The 21,376-nt window shown below is 38.2% G+C and overlaps 1 protein-coding gene across 1 annotated transcript in view; it reads right to left on the bottom strand.

The window, feature by feature from the left end:
* LOC134586282 (deleted in malignant brain tumors 1 protein-like) overlaps nucleotides 1-21,376 on the bottom strand; it is a 178,199-nt gene that overhangs the window by 129,973 nt on the left and 26,850 nt on the right. The window contains exon 4 of the mRNA XM_063441769.1: nucleotides 13,936-13,968. Coding sequence (XP_063297839.1) covers nucleotides 13,936-13,968 — 33 coding nt within the window. The remainder of the gene's footprint in view (nucleotides 1-13,935; nucleotides 13,969-21,376) is intronic.

A 21,376-nucleotide genomic window follows, 5' to 3' on the forward strand; every position in this document is an offset into this window, starting at 1 on the left:
CCATAAAAAGGGTAAAAAAAACAAAACATTGTTGACTCCATAATGCCAGTTAGATGTATCCTACATATTATTTAGTTCTAGAATCTGACAAAAAAAAACTGTCTAATTTGGCAGATAATTTCACAAATGTATCCTTCTTACTTTAAAGAACAATTTTGCTCTAAGTGAAAATGTCTTTCTTCCATTTTTCCAATGAATGACCTTTTATCTGTTGTATATTTCTGTTATTAATGAGCAGGTTCCGAGACACTATTCCTGGCTAATCATGGCAGCATCACCCTCAGCTGGATCAGGACAGAAAACAATGAAACAATTAACCAGACTGTAGGCATAAAAGGGTCCTCCTCCCTCCATACCTTAGTCTTTTATCTGTCCTCAGTCAGACAACAGGAATTTTATTCTGATTACTTTTATTTTTTGGCCACCTCCCATGTTTACCATGGGTTTTCGCCACCACAAGAGATGTCCTTTCTCTCCTGTAGTGAGAATTAGGCTGTAGAGCAGAGCAGGAACAGCTCTTAGAAGAGCTTGTGATTATAATGATCCAAAGAGTTTTACATTGAGTCACTCCCATACAGTGTGCACAATCCTTCCCCTCTGTTTAGGAGATATTTGAGTTAATTACTGTATCAACTCAATTATCTCCAAACGAAGTATTTTACACATTTTTGGAAATACCCCAAAAACATAAGAGACCCCCATAAAACATACATTTCCTAATAGCCCCGATCTGGGGGAACAACATACTAAAAAATCACCCAGATTGGTTCAGGGGTTCAAAAGTTAGTTGGCGATCACATTTCTGCCCGGCCGCCAACAAGGCAACTTCCCAGATTAGTTCCATAAGTTCAGCTGGGTCGGCCGGTCTATTTCAGGGGTATGGAAACACAATAAAATAACGAAAGAACTGTTCGTGTCTATGATTCTCCAGTGTCTCTTTTCATGTGCTTCAATGTACCGAACGCCACTGTGTTCTTATGAAAAGGAAACAAATTGCTGGAAGTCTGGAAGTCCCAGCGGTGTTTGTGCAGTCGAGTGCCTGTAAACAGTTCCATACACTCGACAACAAAACACCACTGGCCATTCAACAGTTTTAGATGGCCGCCGCCACGTGTTCGTGCATATGAACGACGACCACCCAGCCGACCGCTCAGAACGTTGAGGTGTTTGCGGTTTCCCAAGGTGTTATACAGGTCAAAAGGGTCCATAGACAGCACTCTCCACTAAGGGGTGGTCGGTCGTTCGGTAATTAGTTTGGTTATTCGAATCAAATCATAATGTACATAGGGGAAGTTAAAATCACCGAACAAACCAACGAACTCATAATGAGTAATATAAAATCCTGGGACAAAGAGGTCTGTCACAGGTGTGTTCAGTTCACACGTTGTTCTACAAGAAGAATCGTTGGCTACCTCATGTGGATACCAGTATAAATGACAAGCATGGTATCAGGGGTTTGTATGCTCAGAATACCCTATACTGATACTATATATGCTATATGCAGGTGTTGGTTATCCTTAATAATCCCCTTTTATATGTTCCCCATTTTTGGAATTGTGTAATTTTCTGCTCAATTTCCATAGGCAAAAGTTTTTGGGAGAAGCATAGAGTGTATTCTTTACATCACAGCATTCACTTATATTGTAGCGAAGTTTTATTGGGGAAGTGTGCACCTCTTTTTTTCATGGTTATTCCAGTTTATTGATCGGTGAGGCAGGGAACATAATGACTATAGATTGCTCATGTGTTGCCTTACCTGTTATATCCTGATGTTTATGGGAGTTAGGCTTTTACCCCTTAAGGACACATGACGTGTGTGACACATCATGATTCCCTTTTATTCCAGAAGTTTGGTCCTTAAGGGGTTAAAGGTATTCTCTTCTGGTGTGCTATTCTGCCGAGCGGCGGCTCTCTGTCCCTGGGAGCCTCTTAGTTGATATTGTTTCGCGCAAATACTGCAGAATGGTGCATCAGAAGAATACATCATCCAGCACTGATGAACGGAATGTACAGCCTCTGGCTGTCTCTAACCAAGCAACTTTGTAGCTGTACAAGTAGATTGCTTACTTAGCCTCAGGATGTACTAATGGGCACTCTCTATTCATTCTTTGATAGGAGTAGCCTGTCCATTATCTCTGTCAACACTATTAGACAGTAATCCTATAGGATTACCTCTCACCTCTTACCTCTCACATACATCTTCTAAGATATTCGACTATACTGCTATTGAGCTACCTTTCACTTCAACACTAGTAGTTACAAATACAAAAAGAGAAGTCATACATAGGGATTAAGGAGAGAGCGCAGGTAACTTTTTCTTTTCTTTGGTTTCAACACTAGTAGTGAGAACCAATCAGGACCTAGACTAAACTTTACATTAGTCAAGAATCAGTGACTAAATATTCGCTTCTATCTCCTCCTTCTAATTTAGAAGTGTTGCTTTGTTTAACCAAATGTATCCTTTATTATATTCCCTATAATCAAGTTGATACAATTCTGTGTCTCAGTACCCTCCATTAGCTACTACCTCTGATTTTTTCATCCCCATCTTTATACAGTCTTTAAACTTTCCAGAGCTGACCAGTCATTATACTCCTACATTAGATGTTTTTCTGTAGGTACCAATGCTGTCTGGGATATAGACTATAAGTGCCATCTGTATACGAATTTTGAGAAACTCTCTCCTCTCCCCCCAGTTTTTTTAAAGGTGTATCACTACTTTATATATCTGTGATTTTTTTTTACCCACTGTGGGTTTGCACATTTTTTGTATTTACCATTTATCTATTTGGCTCTATATACTAATAGAGGTTCATACCACTCTGAGGATATTTTAACTTTTAGAGGTTCTCTGGGTGGAGTGGGTCCCACCTACTTGTGGGTGGATTTCTCACCCCACTTTACATTTTGTCATACTAGTATATCTAGGGTTCATGCCCTTTACTAGCTCCATAACCTATTGAGGGGCATCAGTGTAGGTAGGTCCTACATCTGTAGCCTCTTTTTTTGCATTTGTTGTGGTGCTCGTTTGTGTTTTTTCCTACTATTAGATAGTGCTGCCAAACTATTCATTCTGCTGGGAAGGTAAGATAAATATTAAGAATTAATTTCCTTTCAGTCTCTTTTTTTATTTCCTGTTTTTCTTACTTATAATAATTTTCTTCTTATTCGTATGGCTTCTCCCTCTACCTCAAAGTTTTTATTGGGGGGGGGGGGGGGGGGGGAAATGCCAAATGGGCCAGTAATATATTTATATATGGCCTTACTAATTTATAGCCCCATCAAACTGCTGGACTCTTCTCCTAGAAAACATAAGAAAAGACCAAAAGTTTTTGCGGTTTGCACAACCAGTCTTCAAGCGTTCTTGAGTTGCAAGAGGAATAAAAGAAGTTGCAATGAAACTGCTTCTAGAAGAAGTTATTGTAGAAGTTCCAAAGGCCCAAAGGTACAACAGCCATTATTCTACAATCTTTCTAGCTCCAAAGCCTCTAGGAAGGTGGAGACTGATTCTGGACCTAAAAGTCATAAACACCTATTTAAAGATAAAGTCATTCAAGATGGAATCCATTGTCAGTATAGTATCAAACATAAAAAGGGAGATTGGATGACACCTATAGACCTCAGGGACGCATATTATCAGATCCCCATTCACCAGTCTCATGTATATTTCTGCGGTTTTGGATTTGGGGAAAACATTATCAGTTCAGAGGCCTTCCTTTTGGACTTTCTCAAAAGTTCTCATAACTTTGATTGCTTACCTATGGTGACAGAAGAAAGAGATATTCCAATACCTGGACGACATACTCATAGTGGGATCCTCTGTCCAGGAGGTATTACTTACATAGTTACATAGCTAAAAAGAGACTTGCGTCCATCAAGTTCAGCCTTCCTCACATATGTTTTTGCTGTTGATCCAAAAGAAGGCAAAAAACCTAGTCTGAAGCGCTTCCAATTTTGCAAAAAACTAGGAAAAAATTCCTTCTTGACCCTAAAATAGCAGTCAGATGTCTCTTTGGATCAAGCTGCTATAACCCCACTAATTAGAAATTATATCCCTGTATGTTATGTTTTTGCAAGTATTTATCCAATTGCAGTTTAAACATATGTATGGACCCTGATAAAACCACCTCTTAAGGCAGAGAATTCCATATCCTTATTGCTCTTACTGTAAAAAAAACCTTTTCTTTGCCTTAGATGAAATCTCCTTTCTTCCAGCCTAAACGTGTGACCTCGTGTCCAATGTATAGCCCTGTTTATGAATAGATTTCCACATAATGGTTTGTACTGGCCCTGAATATATTTGTATAATGTTATTATATCTCCTCTGAGGCACTTTTTTTTTCCAAACTGAAGAGATTTACTTATTTTAACCTTTCTTCGTAACTAAAATGCTCCACTCCTTGTATCAATTTTTTAGCTTTTCTCTGCACTTTTTCTAGTGCCATGATATCCTTCTTTAGAACAGGTGCCCAAAATTGCACAGCATATTCAAGGTGTGTTCTTACCAGCGATTTATAAAGAGGCAAAATTATATTTTTTACCCTGAGAATGTATGCTCCTTTTTATATGACAAAACCTTACTGGCCTTAGCAACTGCAGATTGACATTGCATATTGCTGCCCAATTTGTTGTCTATAACAATTCCCAAATCCTTCTCGTGTATGGTTATCGCTAATTCACTACCATTTAGGCTGTAAGTTGCTTGTGCATTCTTGACCCCGAAGTGCCTAACTTTGCATTTCTACATTAAATTTCATCTGCCATTTTAGTGCCCAGTCCACCAATCTATCCAAATTCCTCTGCAGCAAAGCAATATCCTGCTCACATTTTATTACTTTACAAAGTTTTGTGTAATCTGTAAACACGTCATACACCAGCAACTATACTCTGTCTTCAGGAACACTGGATGGATACTGAACATAGAAAAAAGTTCTCTGATCCCTTTTCAACAGATCATTTTTCTGGGTGCTGTGATAAAGACGTCTTTAGCAACGGTATCTCCATCTCTATCTCCAGACAGAATAGTGAAGATTCAGGAGAAGATTGTGAACATTCAAGCTCATCAGTTCCTTTCTGCAAGAGATTATATGAGCCCCTTGGGATCCCTGACATCTACAATAGGACTAGTGAGATGGGCCCGTTGGGAAATTTTACCTATTAAGACCCCGACTGGGATCAAAAGATAGTTCTCCGCAATAATACAAAAGATCAGATAAAGTGGTGGACAAACCAGAAGAATCTTGGTCAGGGGTTACCCTTTGGAAGAACCAAACGTGTTAGTAGTCACAAAAGATGCAAGCTTGCAAGGATGAGGAGCCCATTTTGGGTCTCTTTGGAAGCAGGGACAGTGGTCCAACAAAGCGAGAAAAATGCACTCCAATCTAAAAGAATTAAGAGCTATTTTCAAGGCCCTTCAAGGTTTCCTCCCTTATGTGAAGAATGCTTGGAAAATGTTTTGGACAGACAATAGGGCAGTGGCTTCTTATGTAAACCACCAAGGATGGACCTGAAGCAAACTTCTATTAAAAGAGCTGACACCTCTTATGTTAGTGGCTCAGATTCATCTACCAGGGACTCCGACTATTTTGATGGATTACCTAAGCAAATCGAGAATAATGCCAGGAGAATGGAAACTGCATTCAGAAGTATTCAAGGCAATTACCCTTCCGTGGGGCATTCCCCACAAAGACTTGATGGCAACTGCACGGAACATGCAAGTAACAAAGTTCTTCTCTCTTCACCCAGACCATCAGTTTGTGAGACAGGACGCTCTATTTATTAAGTCAGGGTCCTGTCCTCCATACCAACTCTGAACAGTTGAGATTGGGGGCCTGGCTTTTAAAAGGGAGAGGCTCCTGCAATCAGGGTTGTCTGAGGCAGTGACTGATACTCTTCTGCAGTCTAGAAAGCTTTATACATCGAATTGCTATCACCGTATATGGGAGACATTTAAATCTTGGACACTCAAAACGGGAGTGGATTTCTTGCACCCTGATCAGAACTATATCTTTGAATTTCTACAAGCTGGCTTAGAGAAAAGTTTAAGTCTGAGTACCCTAAAGGTCCAGTGTTCTGCTCTATTGGTCCTATGTAACTATTCTTGGGCTTCAAATCCATTGATTGCTAGGTTCTTTAAGGCTACTCTTTGTATTAGACCTCCTCATCGCAACTATACACCTCCATGGAACCTTCCTCTAGTCTTAGATGCCTTATCAGAAGCACCATTTTCTCCTCTGGAAGAGTTGGATTTCACTTATCCTGGCCATTACGTCAGCTAGGAGAATCTCAGAGGTGAGAGCACTCTCCTGTAAAGAAATGAATACTCAGGTGGTCCATGACAGAGTGGCGTTGCGTCCTAAGCTAGAATTCCTTCCTAAGGTAGTTTCTAATTTTCATTTGAATCAGGATATTGTTCTACCTTCCTTTTTTTCCTAGTCTGTCCTCAGAATTGGAGGTCAAACTTCATCATCTGGATGTTAGGTAATATTTGATCAGATACTTATCTCTCTCTGGAGCTTGTTGTAAAACAGAGCATTCCAATATCATCACGAAAGCTTAAACTTCAAAAGGTTTTTCTCCTCCAGACAAGGTTAAGTCTCATTCTACGAGGCCGTTGGCTACTTCATGGGCTATTTGGGCAGAGGTCTCTCCTGATGACATCTGCAAGGCAGCAACATGGTCTTCTCCTATGACCTTCATTAAACATTACAAGCTGGATGTAGCCTCTTATTCCACACATTTTGGCAGTAGTGTTTTGGCCTCTGTTAATTCTGCGTAATAAACTTGAATGTTCTTGCAGTGATTTAGTGTATTTATTTGTTTTTGTTTTTATTGCAAGCTTGGGTATTACCCATAAGTGATGCTGCCATGATTGGCCAGGAATATCGAAATTTTATTTCATACTTACCAGTAAATTTCTTTTCCTGGCTATTTATCATGGCAGCACCAGGTACCCGCCCAGGGTTTTATGTTTGCTATTCTATTGGACTGAGTCTAGTTAATTGTTTTAGTTTTTTCTGTCCTGATCCAGCTGAGGGTGGAGCTGTCCATAAGTGATGCTGCCATGATAAATAGCCAAGAAAATAAATTTACTGGTAAATATGAAATAAAATTTTGATATTTTACACTGGCTCTGCATATATTTGTGTAGTGCTATCATAACCCTCTGTAACGCCTTAAAAAAAAAAAGTGCAATTTTCTAGCTTTTTTCATATCTAATGTTTTCAAACCCCCATAATAATGTTGTAGCCTTCACTTTTTCTAGTTCTTAAACACTTAATTCACTTTTTTTTCATGTATTCATTTGCATTCATTTAAACCCTTGCACACATCATTTTTACTCTAGTTATGACTACCAGCATGTTGAGCAATTCATTTATCTGACAGAATCCACTAATCACTGTTACAAAGCCTGTATGTTTGCTGAACATGTAAGTGCACCCGTATTTTCAAACAATACAGGAAGTTTCAATGGCTCATATTATACCTATGGTCAGGGAGGGGGAGGAGTGAAACAATTCTACCATATCATTTTTACATTAGCATTCCATAGATTGACAAAGATTGCTATGACAGTTTTAATTACCTTATCTTTAGAAATATGGTATTTAAGTGAATGTGGGCATCAGGCTCAAATACAAACTATTTTTACATTCTGTTGCCATTCATAGTAAGCTGCACTGATGGTGTCTTCAGGGCCATACCAATACCTGGTATTTGATTATTTGTATTATCTACTGTATGTGAGAAAAAGTACATTTTTTTACTTTTATACTTACTTTTCAAGATATATTGCAAAATATTTATTGCAATCTACAGTTTTTAATTTCTTAACTATTTTTATTAAGGCTGAATAAATGAAAAATACAAATTGTATAAATGTATATATTTTTAATTTTTACATGTGTCTGCAAAGCAATATGTATACAAAATTGCTGCTTAGATATGTTTATATGTTTGCTAATATGTTTTCAATCAAAAAATATTGGTAGTAAAAGGGTTAAAACTGGTGCCTAAATTACACTACATATTCTATGTGGTGTCTTATAACTGATGTGAATGATGATTCAAATTGTGTATGAGGGGGGGCGGAGCCTGACCACGAGCCGGAGCGGTCGCACCTCAGCAAAGCTCCCGACCGCAACCTGAAAAAGCACCCGACAAGGGGGGAATAAAAACCCCAACTTACCCACTCCTGACCAGGGGCACCATCGGGACTCTCCCCTACAACCTCCCATGCCGTTTGTGTGCCTTTGTGTGCCGCGGCCTACAAGCCGGCTGCAGCCCTCGATTGGACGGCATTCCTCGACGGCCTCGATCAGCCAGAGGATTCAGCAGGGGACGATCCCTATATAGCACCCTCACCCACTCGGGCAGAAATGGGCCGCCGGTCCCAGAAACCCCCACCGGAGACGGCTTCAGGGTCCAGGGATATCAGCACCATGCTGCAACAACACAGGCCGCCAGCCAAAATGGCGGGAGCAGCGGAGCAGGACACCATGAAGGTACTCAGGGGTCCCAGCCCACATGCCCAATCCCCAGAACAGGTACCTACACCAGGGGGAATCACTGATGGGTCTGCCCCAGTCACCCAGCGGGACTTCCAACACCTAATTGGGGAAATAAAAAACCTCCTGGCGACCAGCATAGCAGCCATTAAATCTGACGTGCAGGCTATAGATGTCAGGGTTCAGGCCACAGAGAACGATGTTGCTAACATCAAACAGGGACTGACAACCTTGCAGGACACAGTACTGGCACTCCAGAATCAACAGCAAGCACTCTCCCTCCACTATATCGCCCTCGACGACAGGACAAGGTGAAACCACATAAAAATAAGAGGAGTACCAGACGACGTCTCCTCAGACGAATTACCTCACTACCTGAGACGCCTCGTGGCCGCCATCCTGCCACCCACACAGGCCAAGAAATTTAACACGGATGGGATATACCGCCTGCCACCTTCGGGCAGGACAGCCCCAAGCTTGGCCCGAGACGTGATTGTCCGCTGTGCTGCCTCCCAAGACAAAAGAATCCTGATGACTGCTCTCCGGGGCAAGACGCCACTCACATTTGAAGGCGCACAGCTTAACATCTACCAAGACCTCACCAGAGCCACGCTACAATGGCGCAGATCGCTGAACCAAGTCACCAGCACCCTCAGAGAAGCGGGGATAGAATACCACTGGAGGTCACCCAGATTCCTGGTGGTCACTAGACACGGAACTGTCCACAAACTCTCCACACTTGAGGAGTTCCCGACATTCTGCCACGCTTTGGGCATACCCGCACCCAACCAGGCCACAGACAAGCGACCTACTCCTGAGGCCTGACTCCAACAACAGAGACTTTACCACACATGTTCTACGTTGCACAGTTATAACTACACATAATCTGCTGGCCTTGAACCACTCCTAGCTTACCTCATCCCCCCCACTGACAAGAGGGAGCGACCGCTCCAAACCTACGTACCCCCCCCCCAGGCCCCCCTGGGCCCTGGGTATACATAGAAGAAGGCCATAACTCAGAACCCGATAGGGTTACTACACACATACTATGGTTACTCACCCATTCTCCCGAGGCAATTCACACACTCACGATAACATACCATTGCAGGCCCACATTCTCTAGTACATGATTTCGTTTAAATGCTATTGTTCATGCCGTACTATGTTTTCGTGATTATGTTTGATGTACAGTTCAAATATTCTTGACCCGCAAGGGTATGAAAAAACAAAATTTCAATAAAAAGAGATTGACAAAAAAAAAAAAAAATTGTGTATGAAATTTAAAAATAAGATCAAATGGTATTATTTGTCTAGAAATGCACCAAAGATAACTCCTCAATTTACCATTTAAGAAAAATACCTGTCAACTCTTAATAATGTATCTGATAAGGTCAGTGTATCTTTTGTTTGGGAACCTGACATTAATCCCTTCTCCTGGGATACAGGAAGAAACTCTATGATTAAACTGGTTGAACGCCACGCAATCTTTTCTTGCCTGGAGCCTTGTAAATGGTAAGGATTGTCATGAACAAAAAAATGTTCAATGGCTACCTTTTATTAGAAATTCACTGAAGTTACAGTATATTTCTCACAAAATGTAATGTTTTACATTACAGGACCAAGACAGTCTCTAGTGCATGTCTACAGACAGTCACTAAAGGCGCTTCTGAGATTTTTCTGGACTATAGGTCGCCTAAATGAAGCTGGATGTCATTGTAAGTGAATAATATTTTTTAACCCTTTATTTGCCGGTGAGTGGGCCGTGAAGCGGGGAGGGTGAGGGGGGCAGAGGGCAACTTTGTGTTCCTAACATTATAGAATCCCTTTAAGTTGTATTTATCATGACAGGTATCTTTTAACTCTTCAAGGCCAGGAGACTGGTAATCCCCTGACCATGTTGACTAATAACAAAAAAAAAAATTTGCCAACTTTTTGTGTATCACCCCTCCCCCACAGCACCTTAGTGGTTCTCATTCTTCCCTCTGGCCCCTCTGTGTGTCTCTTCCTCTTCCCAGTCAATTTGTGTCTCTTTGTCCTTCCCATCCCCTCTGTGTGTCTCTCAGTCCCCCCAGCAACTCTGTGTATCTGTCCCCCCAGCTCTTCTGTGTGTGTCTTTGTCCCCTCAGCCCCTCTGTGTGTGTCTTTGTATCCCCAGCTCCCCTGTGCTTCTCCCCAACCCATCCCTCTATGTCTCTACCTCACCCCTCCCTCTGTGGGTCTCTTCCCCAAAATCCCTCTATGTGCTTCTTAGCTCTGTGTGCATCTCCTCCCCCAGCCATCTGTGTGTCTCTTTATCCCAGCACTCTGTGTGCTTCTATCCCACCCAACACTCCCTAGTGGTCTTTATGGACACCACGCCCCTGGGCGGGTGCACCATAAGAGCTGCCTAATCCACCTAATGGCCATGTCAGCCCTGATTCCAAGAACACTTTAGGAACTATAACACTGATGCTTACCTTTGGTGTAAGAGGTCTAGTGTCTAACTTGTTGTTTGAAGTTCAGCAGTGTGCAAAAATTGCTGTAGATTTTAGATACCTCTGCCTGCAACAACTTACCCATAAAAGTACTTAAATAATGTGTGCACACCATACAAGTACAGACTACATTTATGACTAGTTCTTTTAGAGTTTCATACAAAAAAATTTAGCAGTTGGTCCTGCTCACCCGTGCACGGATAACCCCCTTTAAACATATACCCTCAAAAAGTGCTTCACGTGACAAAATTACAATTTTTAAATAGCAGCTCTACACAAAAGTGTGGGATACCCTCTTCCCCACACACCTCAACAGATATACACCTTCTAGCAGGATAAGAGATTACTTATGCCTCTAGTGAAGCGCTAAAGGAAAACAACATATGCGGGTAACTTACCCCACGTGTACAAACAGATATATCAGGGAATGTGATTTTACACAATTTTAACCCCTTCAGGACGGAGTCAATAGTACACGTTCTGATCAAAACATAATGTAAACAAAAACTGGAATTTGTGCCATATGTCTGATCATCTGTAATTCCCCTCTTTCATATTAAGTGCACCCACACTTATTATATATCATTTTGTTCAGGAGAAACAGGGCTTTAATTTCTCGTGAACTATTCATATATAAAACATAATATATTATGAATAAAATGCACATATTTGTATTCAGCAAAGTCTAATGAGTACAACAGTACCCCCCCATTAACGGAGTTTACAGTGTTTTGGAAAGTTACAGGGTCAAATATTTTTCAGTTTTTTTACATTCAAATTTGCCAGATTAGTAATGTTACCTTTGAGACTGTGTGGTAGCCCAGGAATGAGAATTACCCCCATGATGGCATACCATTTGCAAAAGTTCACAACCCAATATTACCAAACTGGCAAATTTCGAAAAAAAATAAATGCAAGCCTTATATTTGACTCTCTAACGTTCCGAAACACCATAAAACCTGTACATGGGGGGTACTGTTATACTTGGGAGACTTCACTGAACACAAACCTAAGTGTTTCAAAACAATAAAACATATTACAACAATAATATCATTAGTAAAAGTGCCGCCCGTGTAAAAATGCAAAAAACATAACTTTTACTGAAAATATCATCATTGTAATACAATTTATTATTTTGAAACACTGATATTTGTGTTCAGCGAAGTCTCCTGAGTAAAACAGTACCCCCCATGTTCAGGTTTTATGGTGTCTTGGAAAGTTACAAGGTTAAATATAGTGCTTGCGAATTAAATTCTCTGCACTTTCTGCCTGGGTTGTCAGACATGTCAATCAAATTGTAATTAATTAAATCACATAATTATGTTAAAAGATAACTTAAATATACGTAGAATACACGTAGAATTTTAATATGTAATTATATATTTATCTCTCTCTCTCTCTCTCTCTATATATATATATATATATATATGCTGTTATTCGTATTTTATGTATAGACAGATAGATATAGAATGTCATTCTAAGTGTATTTTGTTACACACACACATATATATATATATATATGTATATATATATATATATATATATATATATTAATAACAAAATACATTTAGAATGAAATTACATGTGTATATATAATTTATTGAAATGAAAAAAATATATTGTATTTATTTATTTTATTATTTATTATTGTAATTACACACACACACACACATATATATATATATGTAACTGTATTCTAAGTGTATTTTAATATTAATATATGTAATTATATATATATATATATATATATATATATAAAATTTAATTTATTTTAAACATGTTTCATTATTATTTTTTTACACTACCATCCAGCAGGAAGACTACCTGACAGCCCAGACAGTCCCTCTGCTGGCAGATCCACAGCCAGCTATAGGGGGCCATGTGATCGCTCTTTGAGAGTGATCACATGGTCCCCGGGGGCCTGACTTGCCTGGGAAGGGCTGCCTGGGCTGTCAGGCAGTCCTCCCGAAGAGGATCGCAGCGGAGGTAACTTTCTTCTGGCTCCTGGGGTAGAAAGCCGTTATGACGTTCTATGCCGTCGCAACAAAAGCCCATTATAACGGGGACGGCATAGAACGCCGTAACTGCGTTAAGAGGTTAAATTGGTGATTTTACACATTGGCGGCTCTGTTCTTTCTTTTGGGAGGAATTATCGCATATTGAAGAAGAGGTGTGATGCTGCACTAAGAGCATAATTGCATATCCAACAGAGCCAATTTATATAGGTCAATACTTTGTAACTCACAATTACCATCTGCACTAAGGATTGTGGGTTTTTCTTTTGTATGTATTGGATACATTCCCTGATATATCTGTTTGTACACGTGTGGTAAGTTCTCCCCATATGTTGTTTTTACTTTAGCACTCTACTACAGGTACAGGTTATCTCTTATACCACTAGAATGTGAATAATATAAGGTGTTGCATTACATGTACATCAAATATTGGGGAAATGATCAAGGAATTCAAAACATATCCCTTACAATTTATGGTTTAATGACTAACCGTGACAGGGTTATACTCTAAATTGCAAAGTGTCAGGCCTTTCAAACTAAAATTTGAAGTTGATATGGAAAATACTCATATTTCTATATCTGTTATTTTTCCTAAAATTTACAAACTCATGGTCAAACACAATTTACAGTTTAGTACATAACCCTGATTCCTGTTTCTACTATGATGTTAATATATGGGCACTATTGATCTATTGATTGATTTTAGAGGGTAAACATATTACACATTAGACACTAGATTACGTGAATAAATTCCATTTGAATGAACAATTAGTCTTTAATGTTTAACTCTAAAACATGATAATTTAGGACAATATCATGTAAAACTGACATTAGATATGTTTATGGTTTCTGTTTTACAACATTGATGGTTATATTCCTATATGTTTAAAGACTATTGAAGTTTACTTGTAAACCTTTGTACTGAAAATATATTATCACCTGGATATACGTCTGTGGTTCCTTCATGAGAATCTGTTAAAAACAAAAAGAGTAAAAAATATCATATTAAATTCAGAAAATACCGATGTGACTTTTATGTTTGCATGCATGTGTTTTATAGAGATAGTGTCAAGGTTATTCACCAAAGTACAAATTCAATATGAATTCAAAGTGAGTTTCAAAGTTAAGGTTAAAACAGCGGATCTGGAAAAATTTCTCAAAGTCAGCAATGCTTTCAGTTCAGTTATTGTGGCCTTAAACCTGAAATTCACTTTGGATTCTGACTTTAAAGGGGCACTATAGCCACCAGAACCACGAAAGCTTAATGTAGTTATTCTGGTGAGTATAATCATTGCCTTCAGGCATTTTCATGCAAATACTGTCTTTTCAGAGAAACTTGAATGGACAAACCATTAGCCTTTCAAAGGAAATTGAAATTAACAGCCACGTTGATGTAGTTAATGTTGCAGGTTCAATACCAATATACTATAGAAACATGGACTCCATAATTTGCCTTTGCTTTGCGACCTCTGAGACTTGATACACAGCTAAGCAAATGAGAAAGACAGAACGTAAGAGTAGGGAAAAGGTTGTCTCTATAAAGGGAGAAGCAGAAGTAGAATACTAGTTTTTTGAATTATTAATAATATATATAATACAATTCTGAATGTGCTTCAAACACATTTTTACAGCTAAATTTACAAAAATATACATTTTTTCTTTTTTTAACCCCTTAACGCCGTTACGGCGTTCTATGCCGTCGCGGCTTTAAAGGGCTTTAAAGCCGTTGCGGCGGCATAGAACGCCGTAACGGCTTGCAGCCCCAGGAGCTAGGAGGTACTCACCTCCGCCGCGATCCTCTTCTGGGGGGCTGTCTGAGAGCCCAGGCAGCCCCCCTCCGGCAAATCAGGCCCCCGGGGGCCATGTGATCGCTCTCAAAGAGTGATCACATGGCCCCCTATAGCTGGCTGTGGATCTGCCAGCAGGGGGACTGTCTAAAATATTAGACAGTCCCCCTGCTGGTAGGAAGAGTAAAAAAAAAATATTAAACATATTATAAAATAAATTAAATGCATTTTTATATATATATAATATGTATATATATTATATATATAATATATATACATATTATATATATGTAACGTCATACGTAATGTATTTTAATATTAATATTAGTATATATTAGTATTAAAATACACTTAGAATGACGTTACATATATATAATATGTATATATATTATATATATAATAGATCTACATATATATATTATATATATATACGTATAATTACAATAATAAATAAATAAAATAATTAAATAAATAAATAAAATATTGAAACAAAATTTAAAATAAATTATATATTCATATGTAATTTCATTCTAACTGTATTTTGTTATTAATATATATATATTGGAAACAGAATACACTTAGAATGACATTCTATATATATCTATCTATATATAAAATACAAATAACCGCAAATATATATATATAGATAAATACATATAATTACATAAAAGATTACATTAGTATACACGTAGAATTTATATACCTATAAATGCATATATATTAAAATTCTACGTGTATATTTAAGTAATTTTTTTACATAATTATGTCATTTAATTAATTAAAATTTGATTGACATGCCTGACAACACAGGGAGAAAGTGCAGAGAATTTAATTCGCAAGCACTATATTTGACCCTGTAACTCTCCAAGACCCCATAAAACCTGTATATAGGGGGTACTGTTTTACTCTGCAGACTTCGCTGAACTCAAATATTAGTGTTTAAAACTGGTAAATTGTATTACAACGATGATATTTTAAGTAAAAGTGAAGTTTTTTGCATTTTTTACAAACAAACGGCACTTTTATGGACTATATTATTGTTGTAATATGTTTTACTGTTTTAAAACACTAATATTTGTGTTTAGTGAAATCTCTCGAGAATAACAGTACCCCCCATGTACAGGTTTTATGGTGTTTTGGAAAGTTAGAGAGTTACATATAAGACTTGCATTTCATTTTTTTGACATTGAAATTTGCCAGATTAGTTATGTTGCCTTTGAGACCGTATGGTAGCCCAGGAATAAGAATTACCCCGATGATGGCATACCATTTGCAAAAGTAGACAACCCAAGGTATTGCAAATGGGGTATGTTCAGTCATTTTTAGTAGCCACTTAGTCACAAACACTGGCCAAATATTAGTTTTTTGCTTTTTTCACACAAAAACAAATATGAACGCTAACTTTGGCCAGTGTTTGTCACTAAGTGGCTACTAAAAAAGACTAAACATACCCCACGTTCAATACCTTGGGTTGTCTACTTTTTCAAATGGTATGCCATTATGGGGGTAATTCTCATTCCTGGGCTACCACACCGTCTCAAAGGTAACATTACTAATCTGGCAAATTTCAATTTGAAAATGGAACGTTCTATATTTGACCCTGTAACTTTCCAAAACACCATAAAACCTGTTAATGGGGGGTACTGTTGTACTCGTGAGACATAGCTGATTACAAATATGTGCATTTTGTTGCAGTAAAACCTAACAGTATTATGACATTTACAGCTAAAATGTGAGGCGGAACTACAAATTTAAAAAATAAATTAAAATTTCTCACAGTTTTTCTAATTTTATTCATAATAAATGATGTTTCATATACAAATATTTTATATGAAATTAAAGCCCTGTTTCTCCTGAACAAAATGATATATAATAAGTGTGGGTGCATTTAATATGAAAGAGGTGAATTACGGTTGAACAGACATATAGCGCAAATTCCAGTGTTTGTTTACGTTTTGTTTTGATCAGAACGTGTACTATTGACTCCGTCCTGAAGGGGTTAACATTCTTTATTTTTGCAGTGCAGAGATAAACACACAAACTTGTAATGACATATCAACAAGCTCATAGACGTCAGAAGTCACAAATATAATACCTGTACTTTTTATACAAAATAAAGATTACAAAAATTAACATAAAATTAATGTAAACAAGAAGAGCACAATACCTGCACATGTCATTTGAAAGAAAATTAAAGTCTAGTCCAGGGGTAGGCAACCTTTTAGCAGCACTGTGCCGAAATAAGATTGTGATGTCCCGTAGCGTGCCGGTCCTATTTTTTTTTTTAAGTGAGGTGTTTATGTTGCCGTATTCTGCTTGTGTTATTTATACTGCAGTTGCTTTGTCTTGTTGTATTTGTGCATGCGAGCTATTATATTGTATATGTTCATGAATAGTTTATGGTATTGTGTACCTATGTATGGGGACTGCTTGTGGAATTGTGTGTGGATTGATATGTCACATTGTGTGTATGTGGGGGTCTGTGTGGGGTATTGCATGTGAGAGGCTGTATGTGGGGTTGTGTGTGTATGTGGATTGTCAGAGGTGTTCAGTTTGTGAGGATTGTGTGTATGTTTGTGTGTGGGCTTTCATATTATTTGGATCAGGGGAGAGTTATTATGCAGCTCGGTGTATATCTAGCAGTGTGTGTGTGTTCCAGTGGGGAACAGCAGCTGCACGATGCTCTACTCCAGCGTGGATTCCCATTCACAAGTGCTGGAAGGAAGTGATCTGAGATCACTTCCCTTATGTGCTGCAATCAATACATTGAGGATTGTCCCTCACCACCTTTTCATATTAGCAGATATCTGACATTTCACTGGGACTCCTGATAGGCCCGAGCCTGTTTGGCTTTAGCAGCCTTGAGTGCAGTGCGAAGACACCTCGAGTGCCGTGCATGGCACATGTGCCATAGGTTGCGTACCCCTGGTCTAGAATGAGGTATGCATAGTGTTGAATTTCACTTAAAGTACACTTGAAAAAAACTTACCACCTAGGTATGTAAGCAGATAAAATAGAAAGGTGAACAGCGCTAAAGATCAGAAATTGTACATACGTTTAGTAGAAATACTGGCCAGCGGAGTAACTTAAAAAAAAGGAGAAACAAAGATACAAATAATGGTACAGTATGTATGAACGATATAATTCCACAAGAACAAAGGTGTTATATTCACACTCACACTTTGAGGAGCTATATCAGCTCGGTGTTAAGAGCTTGGACGGAATAATCCCCGTCTATGGATTTCTTGAGGTTCCAGATCGTTGGTGAGTTTATAGGTGTAAGTATTCGTTATATGAAAAACAAGAGTAAAATACACCACATGGTCTAGTACGTAAATATAAAATATTGTAGTAAGAGTAGATGATCCTACTTACATATACTAGAGCAACGACCTGCTCTAGTTTGGAGAATTTCAGGTGGAATAATCCCCACCTCGGGATATAGTGGACCCAGGTATAGCAGCAAAGCAGTATTAAATAGGAAGGAGGACAAAAAAAAAAAATGACTGGATGGTTTAAAAATTATATATACTTTAATACAATAAGTAAAAAGTGAATAATACACTATAAAACCCGTCCTGTATAAAAGTCCAAAATTCTTCCTCACTTGACGCGTTTCGCCGAAGCTTTCTCAAAAGTAAATCACTTTTTTTTTAATTTGTTTCACTTTTGAGAAAGCTTCGGCGAAACGCGTCAAGTGAGGAAGAATTTTGGACTTTTATACAGGACTGGTTTTATAGTGTATTATTCACTTTTTACTTATTGTATTAAAGTATATATAATTTTTAAACCATCCAGTCATTTTTTTTTGTCCTCCTTCCTATTTAATACTGCTTTGCTGCTATACCTGGGTCCACTATATCCCGAGGTGGGGATTATTCCACCTGAAATTCTCCAAACTAGAGCAGGTCGTTGCTCTAGTATATGTAAGTAGGATCATCTACTCTTACTACAATATTTTATATTTACGTTCTAGACCATGTGGCGTATTTTACTCTTGTTTTTCATATAACGAATACTTACACCTATAAACTCACCAACGATCTGGAACCTCAAGAAATCCATAGACGGGGATTATTCCGTCCAAGCTCTTAACACCGAGCTGATATAGCTCCTCAAAGTGTGAGTGTGAATATAACACCTTTGTTCTTGTGGAATTATATCGTTCATACATACTGTACCATTATTTGTATCTTTGTTTCTCTTTTTTTTAAGTTACTCCGCTGGCCAGTATTTCTACTAAACGTATGTACAATTTCTGATCTTTAGCGCTGTTCACCTTTCTATTTTATCTGTCCATTTATCACAAGGTAGAGGGAACACCTTGTTGGTGAACTGCTGCTCACCCTTGAGAAGAGAGCGCTTATTACCCTTTTGCATTAGGTATGTAAGCAAGCGAGTTAGCATTAACAAGTGTAAACATTGCACGTTAACAAGAAAACATGATGATATCAAGTCATGTAACAGAAAATACTGCATGAATAAGATAATAGAGTGACAAAATACATATTAATGAAAGAAGCAAAAATATGCCCTGCTGCCATCCCCGATGTAGGAGTTCAGCCAATGCCTGCCAGACAGGCTTTGCCACAGCAGAAAGGTATAAATCCCAAAGTTCCCAGTTAGTCTTCTCACCATCCCAAGATCCCATTCCAATATAAATTTAGGGTGAAAATAGCTGAACTCTGGCCTTAAATATGAAATTCACTCTGACTTCTCATTTTAGTAAATAAACCTGTTTTTCTGTGTTTGAGTAAGTAAGTTCTTGTGAGAACTGCCAGTGATTTATTTACCACAATCATGAAATAGAAGATCATCTGTTACACTTTCACCCAGCAATAGAAAGGTCATTGCAATATTTTCCGTTTTTGCCTGCACCACCACTCACTGCTAACTGTTCAGGGTGCACACACATCTTTGATATATGTTTATTCAGGAATTCTCATGCATACATAACCATTAAACACAATGTTCCCTCATATGTCCTTAAATTTATTCTTAAACTATCCTTGATTTAATTTATTATTGGACATTGATCAGCCAAAACATTAAAACTTATTGCAGGTCCCTATGTGCTGCAAAAACAGCTTTGATGTTACTTTTCACTACAAAGTTACTTCCACTCTGTGGTTTACAGGAATGTACATGGTTGCAGCAACCATTGTTTTAAAGGTTAACAACAATGAAATTAGGGCATCAATACATAATTAACTTCTATGCGACTAACATTTTTCTTTTTAGTCTTATCTTTTTAATGTAGTGGGGTGAATGGCTAATACAGCATGGCTTGAGGTTAATACAGCAGAAGTTGAGTTTATAAAAAGAGAATTACATACTACTACAAATTCAATCAAATATTAGGTAAATCACAATGGGATTTATAGAAGAAATTAAGGTTTATGGCTAGACAAGGAGGAGTTTTTCAATACATGCATAAGAGGCCAAACATTTTAGCCTTGAGCTGAAGCCCCTGGCTTTAGCACCAAACAATTCCCCTGTTTAAAACCTTTTCATAAATTCATAAGCATAGGTTTGTGACTAAACATATTAAAATGTGCGACGCATCTTTGTTTTCCCTTTTGATGTAATTTTGTACTTTGCGCATTATAGAATAAAAGTGAATAAATAACAGAATGATTGTCTGGTTTGCAATTTAGTGCACCCACCACTCTTCCCTTGTGGTGGTTTGTGATTTTTATTATGGGACTGGCAGAGTTGTTTCAGAGTACATTGACTCAAGGCCATATATTGAGGAGTGATGGGAATATATTTGGAGCTCATGTTCATGTTGAGCCACTAAACTTGGGCAAGACTAGATATATGTCCTAGCCTAAATTAGAGCTTATGAACTGCTTAGAATGGATTTCACTTCACTATTTGGAAATGGTTGGCAATTGCATGTCTACCCCCACTGTTTAAGTAGAGCCCCTATTATTTAATTAACCAATGTGTGGGGCATGGGGGACACTATTTCATTCCTCCTGAATATTATTATTATGGCACCTATCCACCACTAATGGGTGGGGACCTGAAAAGGACACTAGACCCTTCTGAGTCAGAGGAGAAAATGTTATTAAATCCCTTTGCTTATTTTAAAGTTCCCCACCCAATGCCCAAGAGTGAGGGCATGGGGGACTATGAGGTATTTCTAGTGAATGGGAAGCAATGGCTCGCTAGTTGCAAGTTTTAGACATTTACTAGACATGCCTTTACTTTACTTTTTTAACTATTACATGTGGCGGATGGCTAGCAAGCGCTGGCCACCTACCAATAAATTAAACTTTGCACTGCCAAGAATTTTTTAACTATTTGCCCACTGGCTGCTTGTGCTACTTAAAATTAGAATTTGCTTGCATAAAAGCAATTGAACAGTAACTTGTAAATGTGCATCCTGCTGGATGCATTCTGTCCCTATTAAATTTTAAAGGTACATCTACTTTTTAACCATCAGGACTAATAAATGTTAAATTTTCTTACCGTTTTATTAGAGAGGTATACAACAAAATCTCTTACTATTGATTTCTGTAATTTTTAAATTAAAGTGGCTCTGTCACCATCTGGGGTCTTTGTATACTTTGCATGGACCCAATGTG

Source organism: Pelobates fuscus, chromosome 2, assembly GCF_036172605.1.
Source record: "Pelobates fuscus isolate aPelFus1 chromosome 2, aPelFus1.pri, whole genome shotgun sequence".
NCBI classification, from domain to species: domain Eukaryota; kingdom Metazoa; phylum Chordata; class Amphibia; order Anura; family Pelobatidae; genus Pelobates; species Pelobates fuscus.